Source organism: Hyperolius riggenbachi, chromosome 5 (genome assembly GCF_040937935.1).
Source record: "Hyperolius riggenbachi isolate aHypRig1 chromosome 5, aHypRig1.pri, whole genome shotgun sequence".
In the NCBI taxonomy this organism is placed as follows: Eukaryota; Metazoa; Chordata; class Amphibia; order Anura; family Hyperoliidae; genus Hyperolius; species Hyperolius riggenbachi.
This window is the reverse complement of record NC_090650.1, coordinates 64335105-64358649: the sequence shown is the minus strand read 5'-3', so window position 1 is coordinate 64358649 and position 23545 is coordinate 64335105. Positions and strand designations below refer to the sequence as shown.

The following is a 23545-nucleotide window of genomic DNA, read 5'->3' as shown; positions in this document are numbered from 1 at the left end:
ATTATTTTTTGTTATTGTTTTTCACATTTTTGGCAATTTTTTTGCACAACTTATTTATTCAAAAGGTACTCCTTATTGCCACTAAACCTTTTTTATGTCCAGCCGTCCTTTGGCAAGCTGCCACCCAAGTCCCGGGCCGTTGTGGTCTTTCCCGAAATCTCACCCTACTTGTAATACAGTGGTTTTTCCCTGAGCACTCCAGTTTTCTCCTACATCACAAAAACGTATTAATATGTTGTTATGCTTCCTCACAGAAATGAGCTATAGTTATTAGAAGATGTTAAACTGACCATAGTAGGGATTCGATTCTGAGCTCACAGGACTGAGAAAACTAGAGTGTAGAATGAGGCTTTAACTCTCCTCAGCCTGGAAAATGTGGGCCTGTGCTGTGTTTCCCTCATTCAGATGCACATAAAATGTAACATCTGTGTGGGAATAGGTCAGGCAGGACTCTAGAACAGGAAGAGCATACTAAGGAGAAAAATTCTGCTGATAAAACTGAAGACGTCAACCCAGATTAACAACCAGGCAGGAAAATAGGCCATCTATGTTTGGGCATTGCGGTTGGCTCATCACGAGTTATGTGTGAGTTTAACACCGCGGACATGTTTTCTAGAAACACTGAGTCACATTCACAGGCTTTCATCATTTGCTAGATATTGTGGCATTTTTATTGTTAATAAACTGCTAATTCTGAATTGTTTTTTCAGTTGATATCATTTGCATATGTTCCACAAGAACGTCACTAAGGATTGTAGCTTCTAAAAGGAGCACATTATATAACCGCAATCTAATTTCAGAAAAAAAATAAGCTCATTACAGGATGCCCGCAGCTGTGCTAGTTCTAAATGTGTAACGCAATTTAACGAAATAGGAGCTATATGGTGTCTCTCCTCCGCCAAAGCGTACTCATACAGCTTAAAGAGGAACTGTAGTGACAAAAAGATATTGAATAAAATTGCTTATTGTTTACAATATTCATTTATAGATGATTTAGTCAGTGCTTGCCCATTGTAAAATCTTTCCTCTCTCTTACTTACCTTCTGCAAATTCAAATTCAAAAGAATACACAGGTATAACGCACCTTGTTTAGTATATAACCACAGTACTAACTTTATTTTGCACACATATACATTTTAAAGCGCAACAATCATTTTAAATTCTGATTCTTGTGATAAACAAAAAAGACACAGGGAGACCGGGAGCCCGATCTGGTGTATTATCAAAGGGACACCAGGATATGTATGTGAAACAGAGTTATACTCACAAGATTAGGTTGCTATAGAAAGCAACCACCTTCCTCGCATGTGAGGAAGTACCGTCCTCACTCGGCCTTGCTTCTGATAGTAAGTTAGGTCGCAACTCCAGGTTAAAAGATTGGTCACCTGGAAGACTTCCAGGTGTACACTCCCCTATTCAGGGGTGGCAGAGACTCAGGAAAAGTAGGAGGCGCCCATGGACATATATCAGTAGTAGGTAATATGATAATAGGAAGTAAAGTTCTCTTATTCCTACCTTATAGTAGTGAATCTCACACGTAAGGTAGTAGTAAATACTTCTTCAAATTTTATTAGGGCACAAATGACAACGCGTTTCTCGGCTACAGCCGCTTCATCAGGTCTGTGGGTGTGCCTTAAGCTGGCCACTAACGGTCAAATTTCTAGCGAAAAATCGTTCGAGCGATCAGAAATTCTGATCGGGTTGGTTGTAAATAATCTCCATTGGTGGACACAATCGATTATGAACGAGTGAAAAAAATGTCGCCCGAATGAATTTTCGTCGAACGAAAATTTGGATTTTCTTGGTGGTCGTGATAGATAGGAAGCAGTGATTGGTTAGTTGATGGTGTAGTGAACGATTTTTCGTCCGATCTGAATTTCTGATCGCTCGAACGATTTTTCGCTAGAAATTGGACCGTTAGTGGCCAGCTTTAGGATGAGTGTCAGTATCTTGGGCGCCAAGCCAAATTCTGGACGGAATGTTCATTACTGAGCGTTCTATGCGCAGAGGGAGATATTGCTTGCATGGCAGTTGGAAAAAGCTGTTATTTCTCACAATGCAACGAGGTTCACAGTCAGCAAACTGTCAGGACTCAGGACCTTGGTCATAACATCACACATTAGGAGTGGTTTCACCAAAATATCAGCCATACAGATGTCCCTGATGATCTTTTCGAGAAAAGGTAAATATTTCTTGTGGGAAAGGGGGTATCAGCTACTGATTGGAAAGAAGTTCTATCCTTGGTTAAAGTTCTTCTTTAAGACAACTGGAAATGTCAGGACTGCTGACTGTCAGGCCATAACAGTCAGGGAGCAATTTGTAGTTGGTTTGTCATATTCATTTATGTTTCTGTTCACACAACTCTTATCCACAGATCTTGTAACAACTACTTTCTACTTCCTCCTCGTCTGCGCTGTGTGTATTTCCCGGCATTGTCAGCTGATATGGCCATTCCACATGTATGGAAATAGATCTCCTCAGCAAATCATATATCTTTAACTCCTGTAGGATTCCTGAATTCTTTTCCCTCACAAACCAGATAAACTGTTTTGAAGCGCTCGGATGTTTCAGAGTGATGCATGTTTAAGCAGAGTCTTGCCTCGGGCCCTGCATTCCAGGGAACAGCAACTTTTCAGGCTGCTGTAAATAGCAACAGCCGTGATTTCTATACTTTATAAGGAGATTATATGATTAAACGTAAGCATGAGATTTACATTACATAAACTTTTTTTTTAATGAATGCCGACAGTATGGTTCTTATGTGGGGCCATACACTCACCAGCAGTGTGGCTCAAAAATGCGCCCTCACAGGAACTAATAGGAGCTAATGAGAATGTAAATGTTTACCCGGCAGTTTTTTGTTAGGATTTCTCAGCCCCTCTTGAGAGTCGTAAAGTTATTTTTTAAGAACCCTGAAAAAACCTCTGGATGTGGTTCTGTGCTGTGTAACCAAAGGGAGAGGGGTTTCCATTCCTTACATCTATTAGTAGGACAAAAGAACCCACAGTGTGTTCTTCTAGGTGTGCACAATGAGATTTTCTGTCAGATTTATTGTCTGATCGATTATTTCTGACAGGTCTGACCTGATTTCAGATCAATTTTCCAATCGATTTTCCCTTCAATTATATGGAAAATTGATCGAAAAAGTTAATGTGTTTATGTGACTTTTGCAATTGCATTTGAAATCATGTCAGTGCCGGCCCTGCAATTATTCTGGAATATAATAACGCTATTCATTACATACCTTTCCTCAGCACGTTGGCTTGCGTTGTGTAGCTGAGTGGTAAATAAGAATGCTGTACATATTCAAAGTCCAGTCCAGGTAGAGCTGTAAATATATCATGTGATAACATCGCAAGCAGGATATGTCTGCTTCCATGAATCAGGAAGTAGAAACTTCAAATTTATTTTAAAATGATCCTCCGGACTAAAAATCTACTCAGCAGAACTGAAAAGGCTTGGTGTTTCTTTAACAGTTTCACAGCATCAGAACTTTGTTTTTCTTACCAAAGCATCATTTTTAGCTGCATTTTTAGCTAAGCTCCACCCATCAAAGAAAAAATGCCCAGGCTTTTTTTCCCCGATGCTGTGCAGAGCATGATGGGATGTCCTATGTTGTTATTCACGTTGCCTAGCAACTGGGAGAAGTGCTCAGGACACAGGACGGTTGGAACTGTGTCTCATGCTCCCTGTCACCTCCTTTCAACCAAAAAGATGGCTGCCATCATGAAATCAAACATTTGCCTGTTCTTTTAAAACACTGTGGGTAAGAGATTATATTACCTACAGTGGAGGAAATAATTATTTGACCCCTCACTGATTTTGTAAGTTTGTCCAATGACAAAGAAATGAAAAGTCTCAGAACAGTATCATTTCAATGGTAGGTTTATTTTAACAGTGGCAGATAGCACATCAAAAGGAAAAATCGAAAAAATAACCTTAAATAAAAGATAGCAACTGATTTGCATTTCATTGAGTGAAATAAGTTTTTGAACCCCTACAAACCATTAAGAGTTCTGGCTCCCACAGAGTGGTTAGACACTTCTACTCAATTAGTCACCCTCATTAAGGACACCTGTCTTAGCTAGTCACCTGTATAAAAGACACCTGTCCACAGAATCAATCAATCAAGCAGACTCCAAACTCTCCAACATGGGAAAGACCAAAGAGCTGTCCAAGGATGTCGGAGACAAAATTGTAGACCTGCACAAGGCTGGAATGGGCTACAAAACCATTAGCAAGAAGCTGGTAGAGAAGGTGACAACTGTTGGTGCGATTGTTCGAAAATGGAAGGAGCACAAAATGACCATCAATCGACCTCGCTCTGGGGCTCCACGCAAGATCTCACCTCGTGGGGTGTCAATGGTTCTGAGAAAGGTGAAAAAGCATCCTAGAACTACACGGGAGGAGTTAGTGAATGACCTTAAATTAGCAGGGACCACAGTCACCAAGAAAACCATTGGAAACACATTACACTGCAATGGATTAAAATCCTGCAGGGCTCGCAAGGTCCCCCTGCTCAAGAAGGCACATGTGCAGGCCCGTCTGAAGTTTGCCAAAACACCGTCCCCTCCGTCAAGCATGGGGGTGGAAACATTTTGCTTTGGGGGTGTTTTTCTGCTAAGGGCACAGGACAACTTAATCGCATTAACGGGAAAATGGACGGAGCCATGTATCGTGAAATCCTGAACGACAACCTCCTTCCCTCTGCCAGGAAACTGAAAATGGGTCGTGGATGGGTGTTCCAGCACGACAATGACCCAAAACATACAGCTAAGGCAACAAAGGAGTGGCTCAAGAAGAAGCACATTAAGGTCATGGAGTGGCCTAGTCAGTCTCCGGACCTTAATCCAATAGAAAACCTATGGAGGGAGCTCAAGCTCAGAGTTGCACAGAAACAGCCTCGAAACCTTAGGGATTTAGAGATGATCTGCAAAGAGGAGTGGACCAACATTCCTCCTAAAATGTGTGCAAACTTGGTCATCAATTACAAGAAACGTTTGACCTCTGTGCTTGCAAACAAGGGTTTTTCCACTAAGTATTAAGTCTTTTATTGTTAGAGGGTTCAAAAACTTATTTCACTCAATGAAATGCAAATTAGTTGCTATCTTTTATTTAAGGTTATTTTTTCGATTTTCCTTTTGATGTGCTATCTGCCACTGTTAATATAAACCTACCATTGAAATGATACTGTTCTGAGACTTTTCATTTCTTTGTCATTGGACAAACTTACAAAATCAGTGAGGGGTCAAATAATTATTTCCTCCACTGTATCTATTTTCATTAACATAACTAATGTAACTTAATGACAGTATGTTTGTTTAGGCTGGAGTTCCTCTTTAAGGTTATTATGCTGTTGTGCATCTTTGAGAGCAGAGAGGAGTTCTGAGTCCAGGTCCGCTTTAAAGCAGAAGAGTTTCACTTACCTGGGGCTTCTGCCAGCCCCCCACAGCTGCGCAGGTACACTGGCTGTCGACTTGTAAATCGGCGGTGAAGAAATGGAGCCGTGGTGGGGACCGGAGATTTGCTAACTTCACGGGCACAGGGGGCTTCAGGGGACTGGCAGAAGCCCTAAGTAAGTGAAACGGTTCTTTTTAACTCTTTCATCTTCAGTTCCGCTTCAACTTTTAGATTAAATGAGGCTTCTGCAAGAGCAGCCAGGTTTTTGTCCTAGTTTGGAGCTCTGCGTGGATTTTGGAGTGCTCAGTTTAAGGCGCCTTTCACATATGCTGCATCGCATCAAGTTGTGGTACTCAACCCCACCCCACCGCTTCTCCGTTGTAGTGGCCATTAGTCTCTATGGTTGGTTTGGTGATGCCAAACTCTTTAGTTGTTTGTTATGACAAACAACGGCAAGTGTTTAGCTCAGTCGATCCACCAGGCTGATACTTGGCTCCAACCGAAACCCATGTAACGTGTGTATGACTTGACTGACTGAGACATGTAGGAGGACTTCTACACAGATAACTTTACACTGAACTAAATGCAGATAACCGTATGGGACATATGGCTATCTGCATTTAGTTCAGTGTAAAGTTCTCTGTGTAGAAAACACTGTCCCCCTACATGTCACAGTAAGTCAGGTCAGGTACATATGCTACACTTGTCTCGGTCAGGGCCAGGTATCAGCCTGGTGGATCGACTCAGCTAAACACTTGCCAAGGGCATTGCTCTAATCTCCACATTTGTGTGGATGAGGCTTTACTCCTGGAAGCATCCATCTTGCATAATTATTTATATCGAATGAAGTTAGAAATCTGTGTACTCAGCAAACCTGCTGCTTGCAATCAATGTAGTGTGCATGCAAAAGCTCCCTGTATGTTTACAAACCTTATTTTCTGCATTCGACATCAAAGAAGACTTTCCCGCAGGAAGAATGCTCGGTGCATCACAGCTTCTTCTCGCGTCACTGATTGATAACTAACAATTTAAAAATGAAAATAAACCTTTAAGTTGGGAGCTGCTTTGGGTTGGAGTTCGGGTAAGAATGCTTCTGTGTTCTTTGGGTCATGTGGTGGTACTTTATAAACACAGGAAATACATTATTCCAGCACTTAGATCTGATCCTAAAGTGTTTGTAGAAAGTGCAGCTGCGTTGCTAAGCTGTACAAATTAAAGCCTTTTTATGGATACTTGTGCCCACAGTAAACCTATCAGACTATAAATAATGGTAGTAAATATAAGCAGAGTCCCATTGTGTCCACAAGCGGCGGTGGCACAGCCGTTACTCTTAATGACGTTGCCGGGAACATAAGTCTCCGCATTCAACAGGCTGGCTTGTATTTCCACTCTGGAACGTCACCAAGGTGTTAGAGAAAGATGAAAACCAGAGGAACTTGTTCTAGCAGCCACATGCTGGAAGCGCCGGTGTGTAATTCTAGACCTGGAGGGTTTTTCAGGTTTCTGACTAATCTCTGAGCCAGACTACGAAACAAACGTCTGCTGTTTAGTTTATGGGGGGAAAAGTTTGTTTAATGTGAAGAAGAAATAAAAAAAGCAGCTGCGTTTTATGAGCTTGCTATTATATTTTATTTGGGGATTAAACCCAACACACATATTACTTCCTTCTCCCCTGCCAGGGTCAGACTATAGCTCCTATAGCTTTAACCCTTTAGCAGCCAATTTATTGAGAGACTTGCAAGTGCTCCAGACCAATTTATTTTAGCACATTTTTTTCCTTACTTGTCTTATTTCCTTGTTACTAATTAGTACTGCTGTAATGTGTATTTAAGGCCTCTTGTCACTAGGGGGCAGTGTGAGATAATAACAGAGGACTTCTGCTTTTAGTTTCTTTATTTTCTACTAGCAGAGAGACATCAAAACATTCCAAGAATTTACAGGCGGCTAAGAATTTACTGGCGGCTAAGGTCAAAAGCAGTGTACTTATCTCAAATGATTCCTTCGAAGCTGCTAATTGGTTAAAGTAAACTTGTCACAACCCTGGGCAATACATAAGTGTTAAAAATAGAAAATAATTACTGCAACACCAATCAATCAGCAGGTCCAGAGATTTTGACCAAATACGTATTGATTTTTACCAGCTGTATCAATCAATTTGATAGACTTGCCCTCAACATATCAAGTTGATTTACTTTTGTTTCATTTTTTTTTGTTTTTGTTTTTTGTTTTAAAGAGGCACTGTAGTAACATGCAGTGATGTGAAAAACTATTTGCCCCCTTCCTGATTTCTTATTCTTTTGCATGTTTGTCACACTTAAATGTTTCTGCTCATCAAAAACCATTAACTATTAGTCAAAGATAACATAATTGAACACAAAATGCAGTTTTAAATGATGGTTTTTATTATTTAGTGAGAAAAAAACCTCAAAACCTACATGGCCCTGTGTGAAAAAGAAATTGCCCCCTGAACCTAATAACTGGTTGGGCCACCCTTAGCAGCAATAACTGCAATCAAGCATTTGCGATAACTTGCAACGAGTCTTTTACAGAGCTCTGGAGGAATTTTGGCCCACTCATCTTTGCAGAATTGTTGTAATTCAGCTTTATTTGAGGGTTTTCTAGCATGAACCGCCTTTTTAAGGTCATGCCACAACATCTCAATAGGATTCAGGTCAGGACTTTGACTAGGCCACTCCAAAGTCTTCATTTTGTTTTTCTTCAGCCATTCAGAGGTGGATTTGCTGGTGTGTTTTGGGTCATTGTCCTGCTGCAGTACCCAAGATCGCTTCAGCTTGAGTTGACGAACAGATGGCCGGGCATTCTCCTTCAGGATTTTTTGGTAGACAGTAGAATTCATGGTTCCATCTATCACAGCAAGCCTTCCAGGTCCTGAAGCAGCAAAACAACCCCAGACCATCACACTACCACCACCATATTTTACTGTTGGTATGATGTTCTTTTGCTGAAATGCTGTGTTACTTCTACGCCAGATGTAACGGGACACGCACCTTCCAAAAAGTTTAACTTTCGTCTCGTCGGTCCACAAGGTATTTTCCCAAAAGTCTTGGCAATCATTGAGATGTTTTTTAGCAAAATTGAGACGAGCCTTAAAGAGAATCTGTATTGTTAAAATCGCACAAAAGTAAACATACCAGTGTGTTAGGGGACATCTCCTATTCCCCTCTGTCACAATTTCGCCGCTCCCCGCCGCATTAAAAGTGGTTAAAAACAGTTTTAAAAAGTTTGTTTATAAACAAACAAAATGGCCACCAAAACAGGAAGTAGGTTGATGTACAGCATGTCCACACATAGAAAATATATCCATACACAAGCAGGCTGTATACAGCCTTCCTTTTGAATCTCAAGAGATCATTTGTGTGTTTCTTTCCCCCATGAGGGGGGAGTGCATAGCAGAACCACAACACTGAAGAACTTGGCAGCCTTCCAGACACAGGCTGACAAGTCTGACAGGGGAAAGATACATTGATTTATTACAGAGACTGTGATAGTACAAAGTGCTGCAGTAAGCCAGAACACATTAGAATAGCTTTTGGAACTTGTAGGATGATAAAAAACAGGATGCAATTTTTGTTACGGAGTCTCTTTAATGTTCCTTTTGCTTAAAAGTGGTTTGTGCCTTGGATATCTGCCATGCAGGCCGTTTTTGCCCAGTCTATTTCTTATGGTGGAGTCGTTGAACCATGACCTTAATTGAGGCAAGTGAGGCCTGCAGTTCTTTAGATGTTGTCCTGGGGTCTTTTGTGGCCTCTCGGATGAGTTTTCTCTGCGCTCTTGGGGTAATTTTGGTCGGCCGGCCACTCCTGGGAAGGTTCATCACTGTTCCATGTTTTTGCCATTTGTGGATAATGGCGCTCACTGTGGTTTGCTGGAGTCCCAACGCTTTAGAAATGGCTTTATAACCTTTACCAGACTGATAGATCTCAATTACTTTTGTTCTCATGTGTTCCTGAATTTCTTTGGATCTTGGCATGATGTCTAGCTTTTGAGGTGCTTTTGGTCTACTTCTCTGTGTCAGATAGCTCCTATTTAAGTGATTTCTTGATTGAAACAGGTGTGGCAGTAATCAGGCCTGGGGGTGACTACAGAAATTGAACTAAGGTGTGACAAACCACAGTTAAGTTATTTTTTAACAAGGTGGGCAATCACTTTTTCACACAGGGCTATGTAGATTTGGAGTTTTTTTCCTCACTAAATAATAAAAACCATCATTTAAAACTGCATTTTGTGTTTAATTATGTTATCTTTGACTACTACTTAACAGTTTTTGATGAGCAGAAACATTTAAGTGTAACAAACATGCAAAAGAATAAGAAATCAGGAAGGGGGCAAATAGTTTTTCACCTCACTGTATAGTAGAATGCAGTGATGATCGTAATCAGCTAATTACGATTCCGCAAAATTTCACGTACATTTTTTAATTTACGCTTATACATAATTACGATTTGTAAACTCAACTGATTTTGTATAGTGATTCGTAATTTCGCCTAAAATTTTGCGTAATTGTCATGTAATTTCATGGCGACTTTGGCAGTGAATAGCAAAGCCCTCATACATGGCAGTGACACCAAAATTGCTACATGGGGAGAGTAGTGGGTACAAGTCAAAAAATATTTTTTTCAAAAAGACTTTGTAGTTTTTGAGAAAATCTATTTTAAAGAGACTCTGTAACAATTTTTTCAGCCTTAGTTCTTCTATCCTATGAGTTCCTATGCCTGTTTTAATGTGCTGGGGCTTACTGCAGCTCTTCCTAATTACACTGTCTCTGTAATAAATCAATGTATCTTTCCTCTGTCCTGTTTGTCGGGCTAAGGCTGGAATGTGTGGAATGTGCAGGGCTGCTTGTGATTGGTAGAAGCGATGCACACCCTCTGCAGGCCCCCTGCATACTCACACACTATGCTTAGCTGAGCCTATTAGAAGCTGGTTAGTTTGTTTGTAAACATTGCCTAAAACTGTTAATTACAAGCCAGGATTGCAGCAGAGAGTGGCAGAAACAGCACAGAGGGGCACAGGAGAAAATAAGGAATAGAATGGTATGCTTTTTAGTGTAAGAATATTAGAGTACAGATTCTCTTTAAAAATGCAAAGAAAAAATGTTTTAAACTAAAAAATGACAGTTTAAAAACCATTTTCTTTTGCATATTTAAAATCTATTTTCTCAAAAACTATAAGGTCTTTTTGAAAAAAAAAAATGTTTTTACTTGTACCCACAATTCTCCTTAACATATGTAGCAATTTTAGTAGTAATAGCATGTATGGGGGCTTTGCTATTAACCGCTAAAGTCGGCACAACATTTTGTGAAATTGCGCGAAAATTACGCAAAAAATATGCAAAATTAGGAAATATTACTATTACATACGAAATTGATTATGATTTTCCCAGAAATTTTGCATTAAGATTATGATGCGTAATTGCGAAATCTCACATATGCGAAATTTCGGCACATCACATGTAGAATGCAGTAAACCCACGTTTCTTTTCCTGGTTTAAGCATTAGAAACGCTTCTCATAGCTATATATTGCTGTATATTGTATACAACCCCACCTACCCAGTGATGCTTAGCCGAGGCTGATTAGATATGCGGAATTCTCACCCACAGAGCATTTTGGGAGACCAGGTATATTTTGTAATGGCTTTAGAATTCTCAAAAACAAACATTCCGCAGAGATCACCTGCCAGTACTTAAGTTGTCGCCACCTGTTCTACATTTCAGGGAGAGAAAAGATTTCCCAACAGGCAAACTATAACTAAATTAATATTGTAAATGAATAAGCAATTTTATTTGCGAGGGAGGGAGCTAACAGACTACATGGACTGGAGGAAGCCCCAATCAATTAAAAATACATTTCTCCCATTCACCTCAGTTGAACTTTAAAGTGTGTACTTAACTTGTGTTTTTAAAGCTATTGTGAACCGCATTTTAAAAAAATGAAGCAAATACTTACCTAAGGAGAGGGAAGGCTCTGGGTTGTATAGAGCCTTCCGTCTCCTCTCTCGGTTCCCTCTATCCTGTGCTGGCTCCCCCCCCCATTTCAATCCCCCGCCGAAAGGGTATTTAGAAGTCTTTGGGAGCCGTGTCCTCCCAAAGACGTGCGGCTCCATACTGCACAGGCGTGAGAGTGCAAGAGAGTGTGCTTGCGCAGGCGCAAGCACACTCTCTTCAGGAGCACTCGGGCTCCCTGAAGACTTCTGAAGCCTTCTTCGGCCAGGTAAAGCAGTATTTGACTAAATTAGTCAAACACTGCTACCGGACGAGCCAGCACCGGAACGACGGCTCGGAAGGCTCTATAGGACCCAGAGCCTTCCCTCTCCTTGGGTAAGTATCTGTCTCATTTTTTTAAATGCGCTTCCTATTCACTTTAAAGAGAATCTGTACTCTAAAATTTTTACAGCAAAAAGCATACCATTCTATTCATTATGTTCTCCTGGGTCCCCTCTGTGCTGTTTCTGCCACTCTCTGCTGCAATCCTGGCTTGTAATTGCCAGTTTTAGGCAATGTTTGCAAACAAACTAACCAGCTTATGATAGGCTCACATAAGCAGAGTGTGTGAGTCATACAGAGCCTGCAGGGGGCCTGGAGGGGGTGTGTATAGCTTCTACCAATCACAAGCAGCCCTGCACATTCCACACATTCCAGCCTTAAGGCCCATACACACGTCTGATTTTTCGGAACGACGGGTCGTTTGAACGTCCCGTCGTTCAGACGTCCGCTCGCTAAATCGGGCGTGTGTACAGACTATCGTTCGCGTGATAAGACTGAGGGCGGATCGCTCAAACTCAGTATTATCACGCGAACGACAGTCTGTACACACGCTCGATTTAGCGGGCGGACGTCTGAACGACGGGACGTTCAAATGACCCGTCGTTCCGAAAAATCAGACGTGTGTATGGACCTTTAGCCTGACTGTGCCGACAGAAGGAAACAGATTAGATCATATTACAGAGATAACACAGCCACTGTGCAATTAGGAAAAGCTGCAGTAAGCCAGAGCACATTAGAACAGGCAAAGGAACTTATAGGATAGAAGAACTAAGGCTGAAAATTTTGTTACAGAGTCTCTTTAAAGCTTATTATGTACATTAAAATATAATTTGCAATACAAAAAGTTTTAGATGATACTTGGCTGGACTGAACAAAAGTCTGTGGGGTGTCCAAACTCCCCCCCCCCAGCCCCAACCTATCATCACCCACAGGAGGTCGTCATTCTAGAATTAATTAGCTCCAGTATCTCCCTAGAAAAGCAGTAAGTGCTGGATTCCTGTGTGGGTTTGTAGGCTTATCAAAAATTCATGTAGAATCAGTTTTTTCCTGGCAGAACATTTGAATTTCTGCTTTAACTAATGGCAATCGTGGTGTAATGTTCTGCTATCACATCTGCACACTATAGACGGCACATTGCTATAACAGTGTAAACGAAGAAAGAAAACATACCAAACAGCAGTCACCAGGATTCCAGCTCTGTTTCCTGCAGTTAGGCCAGAACATATCAACACTGTACTGTATGTTTATATTTCCTGAGCCATTCCACTTGTGTAACAGTGTGTAGATATAAAACCGTCATACACGCTTAAAGTGACATTCAAAGTAAAGGTTTTAAAGAGTACCTGCAGTGAAACGCGTGTGATCGCACGCAAACGTTCGTTTATCACGCTGAGTAATCTTTTACAGGTGCAAACCGCCATGCGCGGCAGATCGCGTGATAACTGCTGTGATAGCAGTTATCGCGCTTTTTTGAATCAAGCCCAATGAGTGTAATCCTCAGAGCCCTTTCACACTGGAGCGGTCGGAAATGTTACCGCACCCCAGTGCAGGGCAATAAAAATCTATGGAGACTTTCACCCTGACGCGGTACGGCGCGGTTCTGCATTAACGTGTGGCGGACTGGAAGTCATGCACGGAAGCATATTTTTTGCGATATGGTTCCGCACACGTGATTGCATCGGCCTCAGCAAGTGAGCGTCATTTCCTGCTTGGCCGACTGCCAGACGGGGATTACCGCGTACTAACGCGGTAATCCCCGAAGGCCTGTTTCTGGTGGGGCAGTGCAGCCCCCGGGCTGGCCTTATTGTTTCTTATTGTAAGGGAAGGCAGCTACATTGTATACCCGTTCAACGGGTATATAACTCGCCCATTCACCGGGAAATGGGCATTATTGTTAAACTGGCATGTAGGTTTTTGCCTGAAGTCTCTCTGATCAAGTGTAAGTGGAATTTTTCCTTCTCTCTCTCACTTGGAGTGACTAGTAGAATCTTAAAGTTATAAAGTGCTATATTGTTGAATAAAGTTGCCAATGATTTTATTAGGGGAGCAACAGCAATGAAATATGATTCGCACTTGGCTGCCCAGTTACTGGCACACAATGGGCCTTTGTGTTTTTCTTAATAGCAAATATGCAGTTATAGCAAACAATAAAAACTAATAATGTCCTGTTCTTACATTTCAGGGTTATCAGGGAATGGTGGATGGCGGAAACAATATCATTGAAGTGAATTGGGAAAGTGTGTCCAGCATCTTACAAGTGGTAAGTATTAAAATATATACCAGATATACTTCACTATAAGTCTAGAAATTTAGGTCTGACTCACTATATAAAAGTATAGGGGTCGACTTATACACGAGTCACGAGCAACACTGAGCACACTGAGTAGTGTGTGTACTATTAGTGACATTCCCATTTGCAGCAATGTACCCAGTTTACCACTGTTTTGACACTATCTTGATAAAAGAAGTGCTAAGAAAACACAGGTCTGAAAGTCCTGGCCACAACAATTAACAAGGAAAGGGGCAGGGGGGAATACTGGGCTGCAGGAAGGGGGGTAAATAACTGCTGAACCTGGGGGCCTGGAGGAGTTATTGGATGCACTTAGGGATAGGAGGGGCTAATGGCTGCAATACTGTATGGAGTGCAGTCATTAATCCCTCCTGGTCCCCAAGTGCAGATGTTAATTCCTTCTGGTCCCCAAGTGCAGCCATTAAAGAGACTCTGTAACAAAAAAAAAAGGTACTCACCTCGGTAGGGGGAAGCCTCAGGGTCCCAATGTAGCTGCAGGCAATCCAGCGCTTGTTCCCCTGAAGCGGCCCACAATCCTGGCTCGACAAGCCTGACAAGGCTTGATATATTTACCTTCCCCGGCTCCAGCGGGGGCGCTGTTACGACTCTCAGCACAGAGATAGGCGGAAATAGCCGATCTCTGTCGGGTCCACTCTACTACGCAGGCGCAGGAGACTTGAGCGGGCCGACAGTTATCGGCTATTTCTGCCTATCTCCGAGCGGAGAGCCCATACTGTGCCTGCGCTGGAGCCGGGAAGGTAAATATTAACATCCCCGCTGTTCGGAGGGGCACAGTGAGACCATCGTGAGACACAGGAGGACGGGGGAAGCCTAGGGATCCGGAAACTTCCCCCACCCGAGGTGAGTACCCACCAGGGGAACTTTTTTTTCGTTACAGGTTTTCTTTAACTTTGCTGAGTAGACTTATACTTGAGTCAACTTGAGTTGACAAGTCTTCATCAGGATTGTATTTCTGTTTATGACCTTTTGTTCTTCACATCCTGTCTCTATCTCAATGTCGCACATAATTCAGCTGTAAAGGCCCGTACACACGCTTAACCAAACTGCCTGATTGTCGTCTGATTTTGGTCTGTTGGATGACAGTCAGGCGTGTGTACGCATTGAAAACGACTAGACGAGCCACTGATAACAGGCGGTTTGCCCGATCCATCCAGCGGATCAATTCACAAGACTGTTGGGCTGATATCGTGCAGTTGGCCACGTGTGTACAATGTAGTTTGAACAACGTACTTGTTTTGAATGCGGCCATGTCCTGCAGCCCTTCATTTCGCTTGTGCACTGGGTCGCGCATGCGTAGTATGCCCCGACTTGCAAAGTTACTGGGCTGCCTAGCGAAGCATCCAGGCGGAAGAGTTTGTCAAGGGACTGATCAGCCTGAAGAAGGCTGGAGGAAGCCCCAGCTATGTATAAAACTTTTTTGAATCCTCTGTGGAGAGCACTCTTGTTTTGTATGCTTTGGGAATCCACATGCCAGTGGCACTAGCCAATTTTTCCTAAGAACACAGAGCTTACCTCACAAGAAAGAGCAACGGGAGGAGGAAGTCAAGTGATTGGTTTGTGCTGAGGAAGAAACTCCCACTCTCCAAGCAGCTCTATACTTTGTGCACTGTTCTCAGGGTCACATGACTGACTTTTCTAAAGGGGATTACTCTGAAACAACTGCACCAAATATGGTGTGATTAGTCTCCTAGTCATTTTTGTTAACAATGAAAAATCAGAGAGAATTGTGCATATACATGCTCAATTACTGACACCCGCAGGGATCAGGACTCAATCTCACAGGTGGCAGTCCAGGGCCAGTTCTGTACAGACACATCACTAACTTGCAGGCTAGTGACATGTTCTGTTGCTCTGGAGGAAGGGGGGGGGGGGGGGGGCTGACAGCTGAGCAAGATCATCCGCAAGGCAACCTAGGCAGGTTTCTGGGGCCTACTGGGTGTCAAGATGTCCAACTGCCACCGTCTCTGACCCTACCCCACCTCAGATTACCGTAAGGATGAGCCAAATGGTCTTCCTTGCCTAGGGCCCCATTTTATTTTAAATCATAAGCACTAAAGAAATATTACATGCAACACAGCCTATGCTCTGGTACACACCTTGCAATTTTCACTTCAGATCTTACTCGAGCAAGAGATTTGATCGATATTCAGCTCTGACATCGATCAGATATAGTATATGGGATTTTTTATTTATTTTTTTTACAAAAGATCGATTTTAAGCTTGGGATCAGTCGCTGGCAATCAATAGGTTCTATATGTTACGCCCAAGCAGATAACTTTTCTCGGATCAGAAGTAGGATCTGAAGTCAAAATTGCATGGTGTGTACCAGGCCAGATCATGGACCTGCCATTTGGGAGATACGAACAGCCTCAGGGCATCCACTTGCCTGATTTACACTCTGCTAATGTGTGAGTGGACAGAATAGGATCTTGGCAATTTACTGCTGAATCTTACTGCAGTAGTTGCTATAGCAATAAAGCAAGGCATTCCTTGCTGTCCAATCAGTTCCCTAGAACCAGCAGTTGGCCAACATTTTATTTTATAGGTATTTACAGATAAGGGAGCAATTCCTAATCCAGGGGAAAACAAGCGTTGTCTCTTCCTGTGTATGCGGATCCTTAGTTTAATGGACCGTACCATGTAATTGTCATTTATCTTTAAAGCTAAGTAGAGATTTTACTGCTTATTGGCTTTGTAAGACAAGTGAGAGTTGACTGTAGTCGAGCAGGAATGTTTATTGCAGTTGAGAGAGGAGGAGGGATAGAAAGTAGGGAAGTAAATAGGGATCGATAAAAGGAAGCATATATTTTGGTAATTTGCAGTTCTCAGAGAAGATTCAGTCTAGACGAGTGGCACCTGTAGAGCCATATAGTCAATGACCAACAGGGATGAGTGGCAACAGTTTCTGTCCTGGCGTGTACAGAGCGGGTAAGGTTCTAACGTACCTATATTGCTGCCACTGCGCTGCATGCTGCTCTCTGTTTTCCCAACACTGCCCCCTTCACAACCACAAGGTTGGCTGTGAAGATGGAAGTGACAGGGAAATGTAGAGCGGCGTGCAGCGCAGTAGCCAGAGGCTGCGGCAACGATTGAACTTCATTCCACTCAGTAGCTGATACCCCCTTTCCCACAATAAATCTCTACTTTTTCTCAAATAGTTTATCAGGGGAGTCTGTATGGCTGATATTGTGGTGAAACCCCTGCATGGGAAATGTCCGGCTATCGAACTCACAGTCCATGCTGACCAGCAGAGAATAAATTTCTTGGATACCTGGGTGATTAGGAAGGGTGACAAATTGGTGACAGACTTGTATGTGAAGGAGACGGATAGGAACTCCGTCCTTCATTTTACAAGTTTTCACCCTCCACATATTAAATTTAATATACCCAAAGGACAATTCAAAAGGATAGAAAGGATTGTTGGGGACCCAGACATAAGAGCATTACATCTAAAAGAAATGAGATACAAATTTCTACAGAGGGGTTACCCTCCAAATTGCCTACAAGCAGACTTTAAGTTCAAACTGGGGGCTACCTTTGGTAGAAGTAGGGGTAGTGTTAGATTAGGGGTGACAGAGAGAATACCATGTGTTACCACTTACGTGTTATCGGATAAAATCGGGCACATTATAAACAAACATTGGCCTATGTTAAAACAAGGATTACCCACAGTAAAAGAATTTCATGATTTGCCCTTATTGTCCTATAAAAAGGCACCATCTCTTAGAGATAAAATAGTTAGGAATGATTTGGGCCCTGAAAGAGCTAACTCCATTAAGAGAAACGGATTGTTCCCATGCCTAGGCTGCCACTTATGCAGCTATGTGGTGAAGGGGGATACCTTTACCCACCCCAGCCGGGGGACTAAATACACAATCAAAGGCAGTTTTAGCTGCGATTCAAGGTTTGTAGTGTATTTACTTAAATGCCCATGTGGGCTGGGTTATGTGGGTAAGACCACTCAGCCCCTTAGAGACCGTGTGGCTTCACATAAATCAAATATTAGGAATAAAAATCGGGAACTGTCCGTTTCTGATCATTTTTGTACTAAACAACACTCTTTATCACAACTAAGGGTACAGGTGATTGAGGGGATCCCAATCCCGCGTAGGGGGGGGGGGGGGGGGACAGGAATAAACTTTTAGCATTAAGGGAAAACTATTGGATTAACAAACTTGATACTCTTGTACCTAGGGGTCTCAATAGAGACTACGAATTGGCTACACTGATATGAATTAGATTGTAGTGTTTCCACTTATTGGTGTCATCTTTTTCTTACAGATAGCTGTTTCTTCTATGGGGGGAGTGGCAGTCCGGTGGGGTGAGAATTTTCTGCCCTTAATTGTTATGGAGGCTTTATATGTTTTTATTGCGCCTGCCCCCCTGTCACTCTCCTCGATTAAGAAACAAGCAGGGGTGACGATCTCTGGTGGCTGAGGATTTCCGGCATGCCTGCATGGCTAATTTACATATGGGCGGTGTTTTTGTACCGCGTGTGTGTTCTTGGAATGGCTGATGTGCACCCATGTGATGTTTACATCGCATGGGTTGCGCATCATGCCGCTCTTCCGGGTGCCTTGTGGCGGACGTGGTCGGCGTATTCATTACTGGCTAAGGGATGGTCACATGCTTCATTGCATATGACGCGTCCATTAAGGCGTATCCGCTATGATGTTAGATGCGGACGCTGTCGGCATTATAGGGATTGGTCCATGCGAATAGGTGGGTGTGACTGTGCGCAGAGACGCTCCTCCCAAACCTGCTGGACCAGCGGACGTCGTCGGCCGGGTGGTGATTGGTTCCCTATATGGTGACCGTTTCCCCTCCGCGATTTGGATAGGGCGATACGAGCCCTGGCACCAGATTGGATACCTCTTCCGTGCAGGATGCTGGAAGCCTGTAATGCTACTGGTGATTGGTCGCCTCCTCAGGAGCCTTACATGCGGATGCAGTAGGCTCCGTTTTGATTGGCTGTTGCGAGTTCAACTGTGCTAACTGAAATGGAGACACGGTGATCCGTATATACACATATCCCCACTCGGTTTCTATACATGAGTGGTATTATGGTGAGTGTCTCATGCAGCCAATATAGATATATGTAATCTGTACTATTATGTGAGATCTGGATTACACTTATAGGTTGGTTATAACTATTTCTATGTAACATGTGATGTAATTGGTGCCTTTTTGTTACCTATGAATATGTATGTGTGCTAATTAGCAGTCTTCTATGTGGTCCTCTTGTGGACCTTATAGGTGTGTGAGGAGTAGTTTGTGATCATTGTGGGCCTGCCATGATTTGAGAAAGGACTGAGAACGGCCCGAAACGTCTGTGCGTCATCGTAGGCATACCCACATGTGGATTTTAATCTGATGTATTTTATCTGAAGATCACTAAATAAAAACCTATTTTAGATGGTGCTAATCTGATGGAGTTAATGGACTTGTAACTTGTGACTCCAAAGGCGATTCAAGCACATCGACTGACCATTGGTGCTGTTGCAATTACGTTTAAGAATAGCAATAAAGCAAGGCATTCCTTGCTGTCCAATCAGTTCCCTAGAACCAGCAGTTGGCCAACATTTTATTTTATAGGTATTTACAGATAAGGGAGCAATTCCTAATCCAGGGGAAAACAAGCGTTGTCTCTTCCTGTGTATGCGGATCTTTAGTTTAATGGACCGTACCATGTAATTGTCATTTATCTTTAAAGCTAAGTAGAGATTTTACTGCTTATTGGCTTTGTAAGACAAGTGAGAGTTGACTGTAGTCGAGCAGGAATGTTATGATCAAGAGACTGACAGTTTCCTGTCTGTGAGCCTCGATGCATTGTGGGAAATAATGGTTGTTTCCATCTGCCAAGCAAGCAATATCTCCCTCTGTGTATAGAACTCTCAATAACGAGCAATCCGTACAGATCACCTGGCAGAACTAAAGATGTCACCACCTGTGATAAATTTCAGAATGTATATCAGGGTGAGGAAAGATTTCACAATGGGCAATCACCGACTAAATAATCTATAAATGAATATTGTAAAAAAATAAGCAATTGCATTCATTATGCTATTTTCACTACAATTGCTATGTAAAGAGACTCAGAGATGAGTCTCACTGCAGTTTTTTACTTACCCGGGGCTTCCTCCAGCCCCATAAGCATGGATGTGTCCCTCGCCGACCTCCTCAGCGCCGCCCTTCTCCCGCAGTAAGCGACTCAGTGTGTCTGAGTGACGTCAGCCGGGGCCTTCTACACTTGAGCAGAAGGTCCGCGGATGAACAGAAGGTCCGCCGCTGACGTCACTTACTCGGGCCTACCGTGGCTGAACGGGACATCGTAGGAGGACAGTGACACAGCCATGCTTATGGGGCTGGAGGAAGTCCCGGGTAAGTAAAAAACTGCAGTGAGACTCATCTTTGAGTGTAAGTTCTTCTTAATATCTTATACTCTGAATTAAAAACATATCCTCTTCTCTTACAGGGTGGCACAGTGATTGGCAGTGCCCGTTGCAAGGCCTTTCGCAACCGTGAAGGACGTCTGCAGGCAGCAAACAACCTAATCCAGCGCGGCATCACCAATCTCTGCGTTATTGGAGGAGACGGCAGCTTAACAGGGGCCAACCTTTTCCGGGAGGAGTGGAGTGGCCTTCTGGACGAGTTAGTGAAAAATGGTAACTGAACTGCCTGAAGTCACATATTGAATAAACATATGAGATTATACACAATGTGAATAAGGATGCATGTTGAGTGCTTTTAATAACTTAGTCCGGGTAGATTTGTGTGCATAAATATGCATAAAAGTTCATAAAAATGTAGAATTATATGTTATTATATGTTTTGCCTTGTAAAAATAGGAACTTACAAGCTCCGTGAAGTTGGCCTCCCCTACAGTCAGCACAAATAATAATTCTTTATTTGTGCTGCAAAAATTAAGCTATTGTTTTTTTCTTCAGATGGCAACATCACCCAGTCCCCCAGTAACAGCACATGGACATGAAACTGATATAGTTGGGTAGTGCAGCATGTGTGGCCATTGTACAGCAAAAATCACTGTTCTATCTTTTATAGTTTTTGAGATACTGCTACGGGGAACACATTTGCATGGGCGTTTTTCCACACTGTTCCTGGGTTTCTGTCGTGGTTTATTTTTCAACCCTGATTTTTCACGTTTGTTTGCTACTTTTCAGAAGTGATGGATTACATTGGAGTTGCAACCGCACGCAACGTGTGGAAAAAAAAACAGAAAGCTGTGCGCAAAGGAACGCTAATGACATGCGTTTGCCAACTGGGTCCATTGACTCCAATGGCCAGTGCAGCCATACGCGTTTGCTGATTGTAGGGGGGAAGGGGCAACTTTACGAAGACTAAATTACAAGTGCAAGGGGACACTGGAGTAGATCTGCGAAAATTGGCATGGTTGATTTTGATGCCAGCCCAGCACAGGTCCTAGGGTTTGTTTTTGGCACAGGATGTTCGGCCTAAAAGATCAGCATTGAGGATCCCAGCTGGACGAGGTTGGAATTGGGGCTGCAAGTGAAGACAAAGAAAGGTGAGCATCAGTATTTTTAGTTAGAGTTAAGCATAGACTAAAAGGTATAGGGAATTTAGGAGGTTAGTGACATGGGTTAGGGCTGGGTAAGATGTAAGAAAGGGGTTAGCATTAAGAGTGGAGGCTATGGTTAGGCATCAGGAAGGGTTTTGCTTTAAGGGGAGGTTAGGGGTCAGAAAGGGGCTAACCTTAAAGGGAACCCCAAGGTGAAAGGGATATGGAGGCTGCCATATATATTTCCTTTTAAACAACACCAGTTGCCTGGCAGTCCTGATCCTGTGCTTCTAATACTGTTAGCCATAGACTCTGAACAAGCATGCAGCAGATCGGGTACGCTGACTCAGGTTTGCGTGGATTAGCCATATGCTTGTTCCAGGGTTTTGACTCAGACACTTCTTATGCCAGAAGATCAACGAGGCTGCCAGGCAACTGGAATTGTTTACAAGGAAGTAAATATGGCAGCCTCCATATCCCTCTCACCTCAGGTTCCCTTTAAGTAGCAAAGCTATGGTTAAATCTCAGAAAGGGGTTAACATTGGAAGGTAAAAGTTAGGTGTCATGTAAGGTTTTTATACACTTACTGTACATTCACATACGTTCACTTAAAGCATTCTCTTTACCACTTGAAGCATTCTCTTTGCAGCCTTTCCTCACTCCATTCCCTCCCCTACTTTGGCTGATCCCAGATTATATTTTGCACTGGCTGGGAAGGCTTCTACCACCTGGCCTGGTACAAGGATTAAAAAATAATTCAAATGGACTGCTTAACCATTTAGCAGACAATTTTAGCAGCACATTTTTTTTTTCTTATTTGTTACATTTCCCTGCATTTATTTGGTACTACTGTAATGTGTATTTATGGCCACATGTCACTAGGGGGCAGTGAGAAACAAAATCAGAGGACTTCTGCTTTCAGTTTACTTATTTTTTACTAGTAAAACAGGATCAAAGCATTCCAAGAATTTACAGCCCAACGAGTTCTGCCGACTGAAGTCAAAAGCAGTGCACTTAAAGCGGAATATAACCCTGCATTTCAACTTTGCTCTAAAATATTATTTACAGCATATTATATGCAAAAAGCATTTTTTTTTACTAGACCAGCATTGGAAGGGTTAAACACAGACGTTTCAAGTTCCATGGAGAGATATGCAGAAGTTCAGATTGTTACATTCTATGTATCTATTGATAAACAGTTACACACTCTTTGGCAGTCCTCCAAACTCCTTCTCAGTCAGAGAGATGAGTCATTCAACACTTAGATACATTTCTGTAAACAAAATGTATCTCTTTTCAGCTTCGGATGCGTCTGCAGAAATCTAAAGGAACTTTAAAGCCCTGTGTAACCATTCCAATGCTGGTCTAGTAAAAAAAAAAAATGCTGGTTGCATATAATATACTGTAAATAATGTTTTAGAGCAAAGTTGAAATGCAGGGTTATATTCTGCTTTAAAGGAATACTATCAAACTTCATCAATTTCTGGCAGTAGCATAAATCAAAATTCAATCAACAGTCTGATGGAACACAGCATATCTTTTTGCTGTGCAGTGTCTTATTTTATTTATTTTACCTTATAGATTGCGTCCCAAATTCAGAAAATAAAAAGTGCCGTCACTCTACAGGTAATGAAAAATAGAAAACTCTTTATTGGTGGAAATTAGACACACATGGGAAAACCATAAAACCAATTAAAAGCTCTGGAGCGCTCCGAGAACAGACATGCCGCAAACACACTCACATAACACCAACCACACAGGGGTACCGGTACCACAACTGGATAGCTGCCCTGCGGGAAGGGGAGACCAGAGCGGGGATGCAGGCCGTCTGCAGAGTGTCAACTTCTGGCCGGGAAATGTCAATGTGGCTACCTAGGTACTGACAATGGTTAAGTGGGATATCTTCACCCGTATCACGGGACTCACCACTCTTCATCCAAGTGTCGTCCTGAAGTTGCTGCTGTGCGCACAAGAGACACTGTATCTTTTCCGCCGGGCCTCAATCCGGGTGG

At 42.6% G+C, this 23545-nt stretch overlaps 1 protein-coding gene across 3 annotated transcripts in view; it reads left to right on the top strand.

Annotated features, from left to right (window-relative positions):
• Positions 1 to 23545, top strand: part of PFKP (phosphofructokinase, platelet) — a 180445-nt gene that overhangs the window by 48816 nt on the left and 108084 nt on the right. For all 3 annotated transcript variants that reach the window (XM_068235804.1, XM_068235803.1, XM_068235805.1), the window contains exons 3-4: positions 13868 to 13945; positions 20472 to 20661. In XM_068235804.1, coding sequence (XP_068091905.1) covers positions 13868 to 13945; positions 20472 to 20661 — 268 coding nt within the window. The remainder of the gene's footprint in view (positions 1 to 13867; positions 13946 to 20471; positions 20662 to 23545) is intronic.